General features: G+C 37.3%; 1 protein-coding gene across 2 annotated transcripts in view; it reads left to right on the forward strand.

Annotated features, from left to right (window-relative positions):
* si:dkey-172j4.3 (diacylglycerol kinase delta) overlaps nt 1–19,610 on the forward strand; it is a 91,230-nt gene that overhangs the window by 38,762 nt on the left and 32,858 nt on the right. The window contains exon 3 of one of the 2 annotated variants that reach the window (XM_067401455.1): nt 14,536–14,868. The exons of the other annotated variant lie outside the window; for it this stretch is intronic. Within the exon in view, the coding sequence (XP_067257556.1) occupies nt 14,659–14,868 (210 nt within the window). The 5' untranslated portion in view covers nt 14,536–14,658. The remainder of the gene's footprint in view (nt 1–14,535; nt 14,869–19,610) is intronic. 2 annotated transcript variants of the gene reach the window in all.

The raw sequence follows: 19,610 nt of genomic DNA on the forward strand, positions 1-19,610 counted from the left end.
TTTGTGTATGTAGCTCATGTCTCTTGTCAGATGTCATATCATTTAAATTTGACTTGTAAATCAGCATGTTTTGCATGTCAAGGTGAACATGTGGTCCTGAGAAACAATTCCGGCCTTGACGCTTTTATATCGTGTGTTGATGTGGGCTATATTTAGATGGCTATTTTTAGTAATAATCTGGATTTTTTTGAATATGATTTGAATAGTGCGGCCATTTTCAGGGGGCTCCATGTTCTTTAAAAACACATGAGATGCAAAGACGAATGGAGAAAATGTGACTCTGGTCGATTTTTTGAGAGATGTGTGAAAACATCTCTGCCTGAAACAACATGATCATATGCAAAGGAAGACACACTGAGATATAGTTGGCAGCAGTATTGTTTTCTTCTTCGATTCCCTGTTTGGCTTGTGTTGAGCACTTGCAGGAGAGAGAGATGGTGCGAGAGGTGTGGATTTAGCCTTCAGTACCATCAAGAAAGCCAGAGGAATTTCCCTCTTTCTCTCTCTCACAGTGGCCATAGGCTATGTAAATTAGGGCCTTGCTCTGCTAAATAAAGAACACTCAAGAAAACAAGAAGGTATAAAATTGGACAAAGACAGGAGAAGAGGGGGGTTAAGAAATGAAATGATTTGCACAGGCCTGAAATAGACAGAAGGGATGGAGTGAAAGTAGAGAGGACAAGAGAGTGGGAGGACGGTGAGATGAGTGTCGGGTTGTGTGTGAGTATTATTGAGAGCTGTGTATAGGGCTCATTTGCATGGTGGATGGAGCGAGAGAAGGGGTGAGCCTTTCACACCCCTACTGAAGGACTACCACACTGGACACACATACTCATGACACACAAAAACAGACACACGCACACACATTCACTCATTCACACACAGTTTTATTGGCATGACAAAAAACTGCACTTCAGTACTGCTAGGAAGTAAGTGTTTTGTCATATCTGAATACACTAAGAAATTGAGCAAATAAAGTAAATTAAGAAAAGTAAACAAGTAAAATACCATTCATGTAATATTAAATTAAATTAAAGCGCTAATTCATACATAGATGTTCTATACTTCACCCATATAAACCCACACACACTTAGTCACAAACTCACACACACAGATGGAGTTCTTTCTACAAGAGCCTCTGAGTGCTCTCCAGCACATATGTACTGTAATCTGTACACAGACTCACTCTCAGATTTGGCTCTGTGTTGAATCTCTTGTACTAACAGTTTCTTATTAACATCTATTAGCAACAATGTGACTATTTGACCTGAGACTATATGCAAATCGGAATGCAAATGAGGTGTTTTTTGAGTTTGGCACTTACAGTGTGCTGTCACAGGCTGTTTAGCATGTGAAATACTCTTTGCGTTCACACTGAAGTGACAGAGGAACTCCCTGCTGCAGATTTGCCTTTTTTTTTTTAGATCAATTTATGCTATCAGCACAACAATAATATCACAAATGTACTTTTTTTGATTAGTGACCTAGAAATAGTGCAGAATCTTAAAGGGGGGGTATAATGCTATTTCATGTATTCTGATTTATTTACACTGTTAACCCTCAGGGATCTGAGGCTGATTTGGGGCCTGGAGAAGTTTTGACATGCCCTGACATTTGTGTTTTTTCCAGTTGTTCATAAACATATTAATGGAAAAAGTGTCATTACACTGTATTCAGCACAAACTAGGCTACAATAATATGTGAGCAACATGTATGTACATGTTTGTGTTTTTGAAGGAATAACGTTTATGTGTGGTTATTGAAAAAACAAAAAACTTAAGTCACTGAAATAAAGCCAAAAAATATATATTCAATCTTTGTTCACAAGACTTCTGGGTATTGGAGGTTGTAGACTAGAGTTTTTGCTTCAAGATTATGTAAAAATTATTCCTACTAATATTTCTACTCCATATAAAATAATAGAGAGATTTAAATTTTCTAAAACATCGTTGGTCAAGAAACACAGTATGTGTGGAGGTGTGAATAATCATGAATAATGGGTGATTCTCACCTGAGAAGACAAAAGAATCACATAAAGAGCTCTAATGAGCTGCATAAATATTGAGCTCTTTCAGTCAGGTAGGCTGTGAAAAAACCCTTTGTTGATCATGTCTCAAGCTCATCATAATGTAAATCAAACATACAGAAAAAACAGCTATACTGTGAAATATTATTACAATTTAAAATAATGGTATTCTATTATTAAAATATAATGCATTTATATGATACAAAGTATCTGAACAGTTATGTTACCTCTATGGCATTTCATATAGGCTTTTAGCTTAAAGCATGCACATTTGGAGAAATATTGATGGATTCTCATGTTTATGTCAATTTTCTATACAGAGGAGTATTTATTCATTATTTATTGTCATCACTGTAAACGCTGGATACTGTTTTCAATTCATACTTGCAGCCGGAGGGCGCTCTCTGTGCACATTTAGTCCACAAATACCAATGCTAAAGAAGAATAGGCAATCCAGGAAATAACTGAACGAACAGAGGCCAGAGATCGCTAACTATGGCTATTCAAAACACTTTTCAAGACAATAAATACACGATTGAGACGATGTATGCATGTATTGACTGAATTTGCCTCTGAATAGCGCTGGCTCCGTGGGTGTGGCCGCATTAGCGGATAATGAGCTGAATCACGGACTTCTGACATGGCTCTCTTTTCATACAGATTACATAAACACAGAATGTTTGTTTTCGATTTGACTTACACGATTTAAAACGTGACATTTCTTTAGACACAAGTCTAATTTTTTTGTGATTAGTATTCACTAAGTTACAGTTCATTTTCTGAGAACTATCAGATTGGACTTCCTTCAGAGGGAGACGAGAGATCACGCATCATGTTAGTTTTCTTTATTTTACAAAAAGCACAACATTGTGTTTTTACTCTGAGTGTACACAAATAAAAGAAGATATTCCACAGATTAAAATGATGTATAGCTCTTAATTGTATGTGCAACATTACTTTCACACTGGTTAGAAAAGCTGTCGGATTTCTTTTTCAAGTATGGTCCTAAGTGATGTCAACGAGGGCGGAATTTTCTTGTAGGGGCACTTCTTCCGACCAGCGCGAGAGAGCAAGGGCACACGGCATGCCTATCAACACGCGTTCGGGTTTATGGAAGTCGTCGGCAGCGCTGCACAGGTCACAGGACTGCATGAAATCAACAGTGTCACCAAAGAAGTGTGTTTTTGGTTGTGAGGGAAAGATAACCTTGCTTCCCAAAGAACCCAGCGTTAAGTTGAGCTGAGAGTTTTGTTCACATGCAATACATTGATGCACTCTCGACATTTGTTATTAAAATAACCATAGAAACGAATCATTACAATCACTTTTTTATTGGTTAAAATGAATGGAGAATATCTTGTGTTTTTCCGTGGTTGCTCGAGCCCTCAGGCGCTTATGGCTTCATAAACAAGGCCCAGTTCAGCGCTGGATTTACAGATCGTTTGAAACTGAAAGATGGAGCGGTTACAGTGATAATGATCCCGGTCATGAGTCGGAACTGAGGTGGTGAGTAAAACTGCTGTCGATAGTTTGTTGTCAATAGGTGCCTGAGTGCATAAAACGTAATGTAAACGATACAAATGTAGTGAATTCATAAATTCGTTATTCATCATTCATACGCTATATTCATTATAGTGACTCAAAAGTTATCCATGGATAATGCAATGGTGTAGTGTGTGTTTAAATACAGTTGTTTAGCTGACCCTTGATAGCTTGTAGACGATCTCTACACAAAAGCTGCGCATACACGTGATAGCTCGTCACTCTATCTCCGCTCACAACGACACGCCTCCAGGCACTCGGCTGTTTTCGGAAATACTCAGTACAGCGTATTTATCTCTTATAAATATGATTAAACTAAAGACTTTTTGGAGATATGAAGGATGCACTACTACTCAAGATTAACATCAGATTGGCAGAAACTGTGCGTGATACCCCCCCTTTAAATATTTCTTATTCAATTAGTCATAACCTTTCTTTGTATTTAATTTTTTTCAAAATCCTAAAACTCCTTAAACTTTATTTACAGGTAGATTTTAAATAGATTTTTTTTATAATATTTTTTTTAACCACTCCAGAAGAAATGCTTTAGATTCCATTGAGAGTTCATATCTATGCAGAAGTGTGTACAAGCATTCATTATTTATACTACTGTTCAAAAGATATTTTAAGTCTCTTATGCTCACAGAGGCTACATTTATTTGATCAAAAATACAGTAAAACTGCAATATTGTGCAATATTAGTACAATTTTTAAAAAAAAACTTAAAATAAATAAATGTTTTTTATTTGAATATATTTTAAAATGTAATTTATTCCAGTGATGGCAAAGCTGAACGTGTCACATGATCCTTCAGAAATCATTATAATGTGATTCATTTGATGCTCAAGACACATTTCTTATTGTTATAAATGTTGAAAACAGTTGTCCTGGTTATATTTTTTCAGGGTACTTTGATGAATATAAAGTTAAAAAGAACTAAGAATTAAGAGAAATCTTGTGTAACATTATGCATATTTGTTGCTTTTGATCAATTTAATGCGTCCTTGCATCCTTATTATGGGCTGCTTTAAAGTACAGTGAGGGATCCATTCACACACCCGTTCCTGTTATATTGAGACAGAGATGGAAAGAGAGAGTTCCAGTAAAGGTGATGGTGATACCATGTTGTGGGAATTGTGTTGTGAGATGTGAGATGGCAATAATACAGTACTCTGGTATATACCATGATGAAGAATGATTGCCATATTCATGTATTTTGGTATGTGCTTAAAAAGCACTGTTGTATTAGAATTGTGTTGAAATTGCATGTTGAAAATCCACGGTAATACCACTGTGCTTTTTAGTACTTTTTTATGAGTGGAGAGAGTAAGGGAAAGTTGGAGAAATGAAAATGTGATTGAAGTAGAGGAGTAGATAGGTACATACTAACTGGACGTCGCTAGCTGTGTGTTATTGCTGGAATCAGCTGATTGGAGTGGTTTACTGTAATTGAACTGGAGCGGGTTATATGATCCTGTCTGATTATCCTGTGGAAGATGATATCGGCACACATCCTGCTTCAGAGACCAGAGAGATGGAAGATCCACACTGACGTAAGACTTGGTAAAGAAGTAGTTTGTATGACGACGCATGTATTCATCACAGACAATCACAAAGCATAGTATTGGCTGTCAAGAGAAAGAAAATGACAGAGAGAGTGAGTCATAATTAGTTTTATGTTAATGAGCTGCTGGTCACACGGGGCAATATGGTTTAGTGGGGGAGAGGGAGAGATCACAGGGTGCTGTGGAATCTCACAGTCTGGACACACACTGTTTGAATGTGTGTTATCGTCTCTGAACTCTCATCAAAGAATCCTGAAAAAATCATAGACTGTAAAAAAAATATGGACGTAGTGTCTGTGACGTCAGCAATTTTTGAGGCGAAAATGAGGCCGCTGCGCGTCACTGCATGTCACTCCCGGATAACTGAAAATGGGCAAAGAGGCTGGACGTGGTTGATCTGAGGTGCCATGGTTACTGAAACCACACCACCTAGCTCGACGTGACCATGCTAGCAGGCAAAGGGATCTAAAATATTAATATTCTAATGATATAACTTATCTTTATTAGTTAATAAGTTTTATTTTTAGAAAGTTATAAAGGTTTACTGTCAATCTATGGCATCTTTTTTACGATATTCTCCAGCACCAGTAATTGTAATTTGTGTCAGGTTTGCACATCAACACGACAAAATCAAACGGGACTTCATAATAACCTTTATAATGAAATAGTGATCGCGAAATGAATCCAATCCATGGCACTTGGGTAAAATGTCCATGACTGTAAAAAACAAAAAAAACAAAAAAACAAAAAAAACAAAAAAAAACAGTACTTTTTGTCCACAAAAGTTTAAAACCATTAAATATTAATATATTATCCATTGTTTGCATCACATTTTCTTCTGAATGATCTGCTCTCCATCATTGTTCTTCAAGAAATTATGCAACCTGGGTAGCGTTTGTGTTGTAAAACTATATATCTCACAAAAAAAATGAGCCTGTGTCAAAAATGCAGCAGTTTTAGTTATAATATCCAAGCAGTGCTGTCGGAGTTTGTGGTGTCTTGAGAGGGATATTCTCCAGCCATAGTCATAGTAAATCTCACTAACAAAACTTTTAGCCAATGCCAAGACGATCCTTTACTTCCGCATGCGTGCACACAGACGCACACCTGTCTCAACTGTTAACGCGGTGAACCTTATTATGTTATAATTGTATAAAATAATCCAGAAAAAAGCACAAACATGCCAGAGATGCCAAATTCAGCGGCTGGAATGAGTGACGGCTCACAGACAACAGCAATCCACCTGTCACTCAAGTGACCACGCCCTTAATTATGCAGAACTTTAAGGCTTAATATAATTTAAACGGATTCACCCCCCTCAGAGTTGTCATGAAGGGCAAAATGATCAGTATAGACCAAAACCACAATTCGTACCAACTTGTAAACATGTCTATTTCTGCTGTAAAGTTAGGCACTTTAACATGGGACTCAATGAGATTCTGCTCTCTTTTGGAGCCTGTCCCTAGTGGCCAGTCGATGAATTGCTTTTTAATCTACTTCTGTATTGGCCTCACATGAAAAGGAGGGAGGTTGCTGCTTGGAAAAAATGTATCACGGTGTCCACAAAAATTTTAAGCAGCACAACTATAAGAAATGTTTTTTGAGCACCAAATCAGCATTTTTGAATTATTCCTGAAGAATCATGTGACCTTGAAGACTAACTTAATGATCCTGAAAATTCAGCTCTGCCATCACAGGAATACATTTTTAAAATATATTAAAATAGAAAACAGTTATAAAATTTCACAATAGTACTGTTTTTACTGTATTTTTGATCAAATAATTGCAGTATTAGTGAGCATAAGAGATTTCTTAAAAGAGAGAAAAGTAAAAAATCTGACCGACCCCAAACTTTTGAACAGTAATGTTGAATTTGCTTTGGAATAAGAGTAGAAGAGGGGAAAAGATGCACAAAACACAATAACCAACTAAACTTTAACAATAGCTAGATACAATAAATAGTTAACCTAGCTATGCCTCATCAATAGGTAGCAAAGACTGTCATCTTAAGTGTAGTTGTTGCCTATCCCAATCTCTTTGAGCTGTGTAAAGATGCTTAATTAAATTACTTTGGATCTAATATATTCTCAAAACTAATGTCAGAAGACCAGATCTGAGAAAGGTCCTCAGATCCCCAGCCAAGCGCTGGCTCTGGCACCGCCACCATTATGGTGGAAAGGGGATATGCGTGTGTGTGATCAGATGGTGTGATCAGCCTACAGCCTCCTGAAGAACCCAGTCATTATAAATCTTACTCATAATGCATGTTGACGTTAAGAGGATGTGATTTGAATGTTTGGAAAGTTTCAGTTCTCTTCACTTATCTAGAGAGATTCATCTGCATAAAGATCATGCTCAGTGATTGATTAATTCAGCAAAAAAAAGAAACATTTCACTGCCTGAGGAAGCCGAGCGCTGCCAGTAAAGAGAAGAACTGCTGACAAGACGCACACTCACATGATAAAATATAATAACATTCACTTAAACACAGTCAGGAGACGAGACGATACAGGTGTACAGCTGCGACCTGCACTCACAGAACAGGTGCTAGGTCAGGTGTGTGTGTGTCTCACTGGAAAGGTTAAGTGGAATGTTAGCCTTTAACAGCGCTTTCTCTTTCTCTGCTGTGTGTGAGTGTGCACTTACATTCACGACAGCTGTATGTGGTTTGTAATCTATCTTTCCCACTAGACTCGCTGTGTTCGGTCTGTTTATGTGTTTGTGATATAGGGATTGATTAAGGCTTAATTAAGCTTGTTGTGTTTTATAGCTTGCCTTTCAAAACAATTTTTGTGATTGTAGATCTGGCAACCCTGCCAACAACAACAACAACAACACAGTGGGACTGTTAAGGAGATATTCAGTACAACCACAAGCAATAATTCAGTCTATTCTTCATCTCTTTATCCATTTTTACTGGACTGGCATTATATTATCAGCTATCTATTATGTTAATATACAAAATTTTAAACAAAACTTAATTGTCAAAGGTTATATGAACTATGTTAACTTATGAATGTTTGTTTATTTACAGACAAATACAAAAATGTGAATTGTATTCTGTTGAATTTAATTAAATAGAAAGGAACTCAATCGAACCATGTTCAGCTGAATACAGGTAATCAGTTTTGGGTTGTTAACTTAAAAAAAAATGGCCTAATGGTTAAAGAGTCAGACTGGTAACTCAACGGTTGTGGGTTCAATTCTCAATACCGACAGGAAATGACTGAGGTGACCTTGAGCAAGGCATCTAACCCTCAATCGCTCCCTGAGCACCATAGCAAATGGCTGTTATGTGCGTGTGTGTTCACTACACACCACTCACTACTTGTAATGTGTGTGCACTAATTGGATGGTTTAAATGCATGGGTCACCATATTTGGCATTCACATGTCACTTTTACTTTCACTTAAAGTCAGCATGAAACAAAAATGAATGCTGTAAATGCATATTATAGACCTTATTATCTATGTATACAGTATATTTATTTAACTTTTTTGTACCTTATGATTTTTAATCAAAATGTCTCAATCTTCCGATGAAATGACAGACTTTTCTCTGGTCACATATGCTGGACTTCTTTAGTCATCTTGTCTGCTTAAACCCCGCCCCTTTCTTACAGTTGCATTCATTTTTTATGGAATGAATAACGATAAATGGAATCAAGTCCCCTCCTACATTTTTTATTTTTTTTTTCCTTTTTCAATATTCTGTTTCACTCGGATGTATTTCACAATACGAAAGAAAAGATATGTTGCTACTTCTGTTTCATCGCGTCTTTAAACAATTAGTCCCTACTGGTAGATGTTATAACCACATACCTTCTCCATTGACAGCCACTGTAAAGTACTTATGTATTTTGACCAAATTAAATTTAAATATAAATTGCAAAAAGTTTATTATATTTTACTTTACTTAACATTTAAATGAACAACATATTTATTTATACTTGTGTTTCCCCTTTCTACTACAAGGACTTTTAATAGAATGATCAGTCATATTTGCATGCTACAATTTTAGGTTAAAGTCTAAACGCTCAATCTTGTAAAAAAAAAAAAATAATAACTTTAAATTTTAACTTTTTTAAATAAAGTTTAAGAAAAGTTTTTTCTTCTTTTACTGGCTATATTTCAACCATTTAAACCTGTCCAGCAGACATATTCCACTCATATGTGTAATGAGGTGGACAGGAGCTTGTGTGAGGGCTGAAATGTTGTTTGTGGAGGAGTTTGAGGAGGGACAGTGGGCTCTTTAGCGGAACGCCACTCATCCCGCTTCAGCAGAAATGGCTGGCAATTGTTCCCGTGGAGACGGCACAAGCCGCAGAGCACTCAGGGTTGAGGAGCATGTCGTGACTGATCCCAGCATTTGCGTGTATGTCATAAGGGAGCAGCAGTGACAGGACTTCAATCAAAAGGCCTTTGTTCTGTCCAGCGCTCATGGCACGATCAGCAGGTGTTCACTCTGTAGGTGTTGTCACCTCTGTGGAACATCTCAATCTCTTTCTTCCTCTCCCTCGGCCTCCATTCACACTGTGTATGTGTGGTGCACACTGTGATTCTTTAGTCATAATCTCTTCTCTTTCTTCTAGCCTTGCTGATGTTTTATTCATAGTATTGATTGTTAATCTGGGATTATTCCTTATGTTCATGTTAATGTCTAGTTGAACTCTATTTATTTATTTACATAATATTTTATATTATAATTACTTCCACATTATTTTATAAAATATATACTTATTATATATACAAACCTGATTCCAAAAAAGTTGGGACACTGTACAAATTGTGAATAAAAACAATGCAATGATGTGGAAGTTTCAAATTTCGATATTTTATTCAGAATACAACATAGATGACATATCAAATGTTTAAACTGAGAAAATGTATCATTTTAAGGGAAAAATAAGTTGATTTTAAATTTCATGGCATCAACACATCTCAAAAAAGTTGGGACAAGGCCATGTTTACCACTGTGTGGCATCCCCTCTTCTTTTTATAACAGTCTGCAAACGTCTGGGGATTGAGGAGACAAGTTGCTCAAGTTTAGGAATAGGAATGTTGTCCCATACTTGTCTAATACAGGCTTCTAGTTGCTCAACTGTCTTAGGTCTTCTTTGTCACATCTTCCTCTTTATGATGCGCCAGATGTTTTCTATGGGTGAAAGATCTGGACTGCAGGCTGGCTATTTCAGTACCCGGATCCTTCTTCTACGCAGCCATGATGTTGTAATTGATGCAGTATGTTGTCTGGCATTGTCATGTTGGAAAATGCAAGGCCTTCCCTGAAAGAGACAACGTCTGGATGGGAGCATATGTTGTTCTAGAACTTGGATGTACCTTTCAGCATTGATGGTGCCTTTCCAGATGTGTAAGCTGCCCATGCCACACGCACTCATGCAACCCCATACCATCAGAGATGCAGGCTTCTGAACTGAGCGCTGGTAACAACTTGGGTTGTCCTTGTCCTCTTTAGTCTGGATGACATGGCGTCCCAGTTTTCCAAAAAGAACTTCAAATTTTGATTCGTCTGACCACAGAACAGTTTTCCACTTTGCCACAGTCCATTTTAAATGATCCTTGGCCCAGAGAAAACACCTGCGCTTCTGGATCATGTTTATATATGGCTTCTTTTTTGACCTATAGAGTTTTAGCCGGCAACGGCGAATGGCACGGTGGATTGTGTTCACCGACAATGTTTTCTGGAAGTATTCCTGAGCCCATGTTGTGATTTCCATTACAGTAGCATTCCTGTATGTGATGCAGTGTCTTCTAAGGTCCTGAAGATCACGGGCATCCAGTATGGTTTTCCGGCCTTGACCCTTATGCACAGAGATTGTTCCAGATTCTCTGAATCTTTGGATGATATTATTCACTGTAGATGATGATAACTTCAAACTCTTTGCAATTTTTCTCTGAGAAACTCCTTTCTGATATTGCTCCTCTATTTTTCGCCGCAGCATTGGGGGAATTGGTGATCCTCTGCCCATCTTGACTTCTGAGAGACACTGCCACTCTGAGAGGCTCTTTTTATACCCAATCATGTTGCCAATTGACCTAATAAGTTGCTAATTGATCCTCCAGCTGTTCCTTATATGTACATTTAACTTTTCCGGCCTCTATTTGCTACCTGTCCCAACTTTTTTGGAATGTGTAGCTCTCATGAAATCCAAAATGAGCCAATATTTGGCAAGACATTTCAAAATGTCTCACTTTCAACATTTGATATGTTACTTATATTCTATTTTGAATAAAATTTAAGTTTATGAGATTTGTAAATTATTACATTCCTTTTTTATTCACAATTTGTACAGTGTCCCAACTTTTTTGGAATCAGGTTTGTATTATATATTGTATATTTTAACTATTAAAGAGGATATAATGCAATTTCATGCATTCTTACACTGTTAAAGAGTTGGATTCTCTTGCTAAACATGGTTAAAGTTTCAAAAAACGAGTTGGACGTATGACGCCTGTGCCAAATACATTCGTCTAAGTTTCAGAAAGTTTTTTTTTTTTTCGAGTATGGTCCTGTATGACATCATAAAGGGCGGAATTCCTTGTATGGGCACTTCTCTCATAAGAGCGCGCCCATAAACGTGCTTCGTTCGGGGTACTGGCTTGAGAAAGATTTGTCATTTAGTTTCTAGACCATGAAATCAACAATGTTACCAAAGAAGTGTGTTTTTGGTTGTGAGGTGAACTTTGTTCAGCTTCCCAAAGAACCCAACATTAAAGAACAGTGGATGCAAATTGTGGAGTTGTGCATTTCGGTGAATCTGATAAAACTAAAGACTCTTTGGAGATATGAAGGTTGCTATACTACTCTATAGGCACTCAAGATTAGCACGGGATTGTCAGAATTTATTGCATATTCTATTTATATGTCATATATTTTTTTATTTATTACATCTTTATATTTATTAATGCCTTGTTGAATTGTATTTTATTTTCTGTACATAATATTTTAAATTATAAATACTGACACATATTAACATTTTTATTTTTCCTGTCACTGCTTTTATTGTTTGTTTGTTTTTTTTCTTTTGGGCAAAATTATTATTTTTAAATGACGAAAACAGTTTTGATCTGCACTCTTTTTTTAAGACTTTCTTCTCTTTTTCAATTAACCTGTCTTCTTTTCATTACTTCATTGTCTTCAGTCTGTCTGTCTGTCTCTCTCTCTCTCTCTCTCTCTCTCTCTCTCTCAAGGGATTATGTGAATCAGTCCCAGATTTGTGGCGTATGCTGGAAGCAGTCATCCGTAATTCTGCAACGAGATTAGAGCGATCTCCCACAGCAGTCTTGTGTGTGTGTGTGTGTGCGCATGTTCATATGTTCTAATTTTCCAAACTGTCCTTCGACTTCCTCTTCTCATTTTAATCATTATAGTATACTCAGATAATCTACCCTTGGTACCAGTAAGGTTTATTCAGTATAAATACGGAAGAGAATTTCTGCTGTGCATCCACTGAGGGAATTGTGTTGACTCTGATGCACTAAATCTGACACCGGGTTCATTAGGTTTAATTTTGCATTGGGCTCTTTCTCTCCATACACAGATTAGCTGGCTTAGCTCCATATGTCGTGTGACTTTGCCAATCCCCCTGCGTTTGTTTCGCTCTCTCGCAGGAAGTGACAAAGCATTTCATTTCCTCTCCAGCAGCAGGTTGCCTTTCGGCCAGCATGTTGATGTGGGAATTTGTGTAGATTTACAATGTGTATGTGTGTATGGCCTGGTGGCCCTTCAGATCGTCCGTCTCCTCGCCAACCAGGGGGCCAATGTAGTTGCTATGACAACCCTGCATGCCATCATAATATCACGGGCTGCCATTTAACGTCAGCTGTGAAAATGCATATTTCACATGTGAAATTGCACCAGTGTGAACATTGTGTTTGGGTATGTAAATGTGTGTGTGATCAGCACACACTTTAGTATATCAGTGCTTTTGGGCTCAACAGAGACAGACAGTTACAAATAACTGCAGTACTGCTTTAGCTCCAGCAACTACCGCCCTCTAGTGTCTTCACAATTAACTGCAACCCACAAATGCTCTCATTCATCCTATTCTCATAAACAGAGCCATAAGGGGTGATGTGTTCCTTCATTCAGCCTTGCACTACAGTAAGGAGATGTTTTATCTCATTTCCAGGCTGTAAAACAGCAGACACATCAAGACAGGGAGGTTTAGAGTGACAGTAATGTGAACTGAAGATAAGGTAGCACTTTATTTTACAGTCCAGTTTCGCATGAACATACTATGTACTTATTATAGTAATGACACTAACTAGGCACTAACCCTGAACCTACCCCTAAACCTTAACTTAACCCATGTAGTTTGTACAAGGTTTGTACAAATACAAGATAGAGGGACAAATTCTCTCTGTCTTTCAGTGTTTGCTGTCAAAGAGATGAACATATCGTTTTGCTCATTACATTGTCTCCTTATGCAGTACTCACAAGAGAATCAGATTAGAGCCCACTCTTCATGCTTCACTGTTTGTATTTCTGGCTGTATTTCCGTCTTTTTCCACCACTCACCAAATGCATCTTGCTCATCTTTTCCACATCCCACCTGTTTCTAAAACTGACACTTCTAGGCATGTTCAACAGTCAAGATGTTTACTAGATATTTCTAAATGTTCCATTTAGCATGTCTGTCAGATGACAAATAGGACATTTATTTTATGCTTTATATATATATATATATATATATATATATATATATATATATATATATATATATATATATATATATACACACACACACAAATATGAAATTGTAAAATTATATATATATATATATATATATATATATATATATATATATATATATATATATATATATATATATAGATATTCATACACAAAACCAGTAATATTGTGGAAATATGTTTACAATTTAACTCTCATGCACTGTTCGATTTGTATGGCCTTGTTGGAACAGATCAAATTGACCCTAATTGGGAATTCAATTCCCCAAAAATCACACTATGAAAAAAATATTTTATTTTATGCTTATAAATTTATTTATGCTTTATATATATATATATATATATATATATATATATATATATATATATATATATATATATATAAATATATATATATATATATATGTGTTTGTGTGTGTGTGTGTGTGTGTGTGTGTGTGTGTATATTATCAATGTTGAAAACTTTTATTCAGCAAGGATGCATTAAAATGATCAAAAGTGACAGTATAAAGACATTTAAAAATGTTACTTTTTTTTGCTGTCCTGATCCAATAGGAACATCTGTCTTGAATATAGGTGCTTGAGATTTCCTGTAGTTCTGTGAATAAAGACGCTTACCAAACCAGTTTTTCTAGTTATTAATATAGACCTTTACACGTCTCTTTGTGTTTTCATTCTCACACGGTAGGTCTGTGCGTAATAGGATGGGCAGTCTTATCACTTCACCTGTAAGAGGAAGTTCTTTTTCAGAAGAAGGCGTGTCTTTCAGGTGCAGCACAAAGGAAATCAGCATGTTACTGTGTGAAAGTGTATGTGTACCTGTCGATGGCTGAAGGGACCCATCATGCCCGGGCTGTGTCCAGGCAGTGTGTGTTGCTTTGCTCCATTCTTGTTTGGCTGTGATGGGGGTGTGCAGGGAGATGTCAATCGCTTGAGAGAGGAAGACTTTTTGGAAACCTCCTCCAACAGTTCAGTAAGAACAACAGAAGGACAGACAATCTGCAATAGAGTCTTCTCACAGGTTTGGATAGGCTATTCCTTATATTACTGTGTAGTTTTCTCTAGAATGAGCACTGAAAACTGTGTTTGTGCGATGTTATATTAGTGATTATGTGATTTATTTGATTGTGAAACTCATCCCGGTCTCATCCGTCTGATAATCTCTTCCTGTCACGAGCGGATTCATGATTGGCTTTGTGCATTCATGCATATGTGTATTGGCTTAGATTTGTATGAGACATGATGCAGGATGTGTGTTTGTATGTGTGTGTGTGTATCATAAGGTTTATCTAGGCTAGCAGGACATGGTTATGTGTGCTGATCTGATTACCACAGCATTAATGCTAAGCCTATAATGAATGACAGAATTGGGCAGTCTGGACAGTTAAAGACACATACATATACTGTGTAATTCATCAAATTTATGCATGAATATAGTCATGATTGCATGGGAAAATCACCAGTTTATATTTATGCATCTAGCATAGTAGTTGTCAACCAGGGAGCCAGCAAACTTCCAAGGGGACCTTCAACATGACTTAAAATTATTTAAAATAAGACAAAACAAGCATGAAAAAAAAGCTGAAATGATTAAAAATCAAGAATTTTTTTTTTATTATATATATATTTTTTTATAACAAATATACATCTTTCTTGGTATGTCAAGCTATAAAATATTTTATTGGGTAGAAATTGTGAGTGAGGGGGGCCTTCAAATATTGTTGTGGACAATAGGGGGTCCTTAAAGTCAAAAAGGTTGAGGTTTTTATCCGAATCGACTTACAATAGAGGAACATAAGCAATTTGTCTCAAAGCCATCAATATTCAGTGTACAATTGTGTACAATTAGGTTTGTATTCAAATTAGATATTTTTAATATCTCAATTGTTTCTCCTAGATGGAAATTAGATTAAATTGAGGTCTTAAGTTTTTTTTCTGATTTATTCAAAATCCTTGTTCACATGGAACTAGTTAGGGAAATTCAAACATGTCTTTGTTTTTCTCACACAACCTATGGAAAAATTAAAATCCAGGCAAGAATGTATATATTTGCAGTATACACACTGAACAAAACACTTTTGTTTTTGCACCCATTTTTCATGAGCTGAACTCAAAGATCTAAGACTTTTTCTATGTACACAAAAGGCCTATTTGTTCACAAATCTGTCTAAATCTGTGTTGGTGAGCACTTCTCCTTTGCCGAGATAATCCATCCACCTCACAGGTGTGGCATATCAAGATGCTGATTAGACGGCATGATTATTGCACAGGTGTGCCTTAGGCTGGCCACTATAAAAGGCCAATCTAAAATGTGCAGTTTTATCACACAGCACAATGCCACAGATGTCCCAAGTTTTGAGGGAGTGTGCAGTTGCCATGCTGACTGCAGGAATATCCACCAGAGCTGTTGCCAGTGAATTGAATGTTCGTTTCTCTACCATAAGCCGACTCCAAAAGCGTTTAACAGAATTTGGCAGTACATCCAACTGGCCTCACAACCGCAGACCACGTGTAACCGAACCTGACTGCAGTTCGTCATCGTAACCGACTTGAGTGGGCAAATGCTTACATTCGATGCCGTCTGGCACTTTGGAGAGGTGTTCTCTTCACGGATGAATCCCGGTTTTCACTGTACAGGGCAGATGGCAGACAGCATGTATGGCGTTGTGTGGGTGAGCGATTTGCTGATGTCAGCGTTATGGATGGAGTGGCCCATGGTGGAGGTGTGGTTATGGTATGGGCAGGTGTATGTTATGGACAATGAATACAGGTGCATTTTATTGATGGCATTTTGAATGCACACAGATACCGTGACGAGATCCTGAGGCCCATTGTTGTGCCATTCATCCACGACCATCACCTCATGTTGCAGCATGATAACGCACGGCCCCATGTTGCAAGGATCTGTCCACAATTCCTGGAAGCTGAAAACATCCAGTTCTTGCATGGCCAGCATATTCACCAGACATGTCACACATTGAGCATGCTCTGGATCAGCGTATACGACAGCGTGTTCCACTTCCTGCCAATATCCAGCAACTTTGCACAGCCATTGAAAAGGAGTGGACCAACATTCCACAGGAACAATCAACAACCTGATCAACTCTATGTGAAGGAGATGTGTTGCACTGCATGAGGCAAATGGTGGTCACACCAGATATTGACTGTTTTTTGGACCCCCCCAATACAGTAAAACTGCACGTTTTAGAGTGTCCTTTTATTGTGGCCAGCCTAAGGCGCACCTGTGCAATAATCATGCTGTCTAATCAGCATCTTGATATGCCACACCTGTGAGGTGGATGGATTATCTCGGCAAAGGAGAAGTGCTCACTAACACAGATTTGTGAACAATATTTGAGAGAAAAAGGCCTTTTGTGTACATAGAAGAAGTCTTAGATCATTGAGTTCAGGTCATGAAAAATGGGGGCAAAAACAAAAGTGTTGCGTTTTTAATTTTGTTCAGTGTAATTTGTTTGCAATATTTTTCTCTTAATCAAATTTGAGTGCTGTTCAAATGTAAAAAGAGAATTAATCCATAAGAGGAGTCCAATCTCCTGACCGCTCAGTGCTGAGTATGATCCTCACCTTAATTAATTCCATCAAATCGCAGACATCCTAGGTTAATAACTGTAACTGAAACATTTGTCTTGAAGAATAATCCCATTTTAATAGTGCTAACGATCTTGGTAATCTTGTGTCTCCTGTATGGAAGAGATCTCAGTAATGTAACAAACTGTACTGGGATTTCCCATGATGCCAAAACGGATGTTAAACCTTTCTTATCAGATTCTTCCGAGACCAGATTATGTGAGCTATACTAACCACATTAATTTTATAGCTCTGTACTCATACTGAATGTTAGTAATTAGATCATTTTTATTTTTTTGTTTCGTTATCCCCATTAGGTGAAACTTTTGATACCAACTGATACTTAAATTAAATATTAGCGAACTTGATTAAGATTCTCAAAAGGATAGTTCACCCAAAAAATGAAAATTCTGTCATCATTTAATCACCCTCAAGTTGTCCCAAAAATGTACGTATTTCTTTCTTCTGCTGAACACAAAAGAAGATATTTTAAAGAATATGGGTAACCAAACAGTTGATGGGCCCCATAGCATTTTTCCCCCCATATACTATGAAAGTCTGTGGGGCCCATCAGCTGTTTGGTTACCCATGTTCTTTAAAATATCTTCTTTTGTGTTCAGCAGAAGAAAGAAATACATACAGGTTTGAAACAACGTGATGGAAAGTAAACAATGACAGAATTTCAAATTTTTGGGTGAACTATCCCTTTAAGCTATAGAATGAGTAAGAATGACCACGTGGACCAGCATCCAAAATATAACATAAACCAGGGTTGTTATTGTTAACCAAAATTAAACTATAATAAATTAAGCATACTGATTTTCTGTGGATATGGGTTATGTAGGATTTGCATTTATCACCAGCCAAAAGTGATGAGTGTTCTTGTGTGTCCTGACAGTCTATAGATTGGATCACACATATGTCTACAGTACATGTACACATCTCTCAAATGCCACTTCCTCCTGAGGTCTGCAACACACTCCGATGTGGCAGCTCATTCAGATTTAAATGCATTCATTTTAGCATCTAATGAACACTAATATCTAAAACGGCAAGCTGACATGGTTGCAGCATTAGATGCTCTCTGGGATGTGTGGGGGTAGGGACATCTATCAAATGAAAATGTTACCGTTCAAAAGAGTCTCTGTCTTTCATGCTCCTCAGTCTCCTTTGGCTAGCTTCCCCTCGTTTAGGACTTGAAAGCATTTCTTTCTCCTTTTCTCTTGCTGTCTGTCTCTCATATGCCGATGTGATGCTCTGATTTTTAGACACCTTTTTAGATCAATTAGTGGTTGTATATATGGTTAAATTACATTTATTTAAGATTTATGTGAGATCAAATACAAAAGTTTTGATTTGGACATTGCAAAGCGCATATCAGTGAACGTGGAGGGCTGTGGTCCATGTTTTAATAACATGCACAGTGATATAATGTGTCAAATGATGTATTTATTCATCATTTAGTAAAACTAATAAGATGAACGACCTGTGAATTGTATGTGTGCAGCAGTTTCCATTATCACACTGCATGTTTAGGATCTGACACTTACTGAATGAGTCTTGGCTTCTCCAGGGCAACACCTCAGAGGTAGTAAATTCTCAGGCTGTGTGATTTAGTCTCTAATTAGATCGCACATGCACACACAAAATCGTAGGATGTACTGCAGGGGCTGTAATCAGTTCATTAGGTTAATTACTAGCTGTGAAAGGGACTCATAGTCTCTGTGGGCGCTTTGGGTAATTGGTCTGGCTCTAACTCAACTTTAACCAGACTGTGCCATCTCACCCAGACTGTTTTATTATACACATACATACATACAGAGCCTGGAATCAAACACACTGCATATTAGTCCAATCTGATCTTAAGGACTGTCATTTTGTACGGTAAGTGATGCAATCTGATCTGTTTGTTCAGAATGTGTAGTCAATTTCCGGTATATCTGCATCAGTTGCTACAGTGATGATGTTAGCGTCAGCGAGAGATTTACTCATATGACAACTGAGAGCAGCTGCTGTGAGGATGGATAGATGAAAATTTTGTTCTGCTCATACATGAACACACAAGGCACATGAGAGGATGTGACAGAGGCATTGTTGACTTCAATGCACAAGTTTACTATGTGAGAAAAGTGTAAGTGAATATGAGGGTGTTCAGACATAGCTCCAGACAATATT

The sequence above is a fragment of the Chanodichthys erythropterus genome, chromosome 11 (genome assembly GCF_024489055.1).
Source record: "Chanodichthys erythropterus isolate Z2021 chromosome 11, ASM2448905v1, whole genome shotgun sequence".
NCBI classification, from domain to species: domain Eukaryota; kingdom Metazoa; phylum Chordata; class Actinopteri; order Cypriniformes; family Xenocyprididae; genus Chanodichthys; species Chanodichthys erythropterus.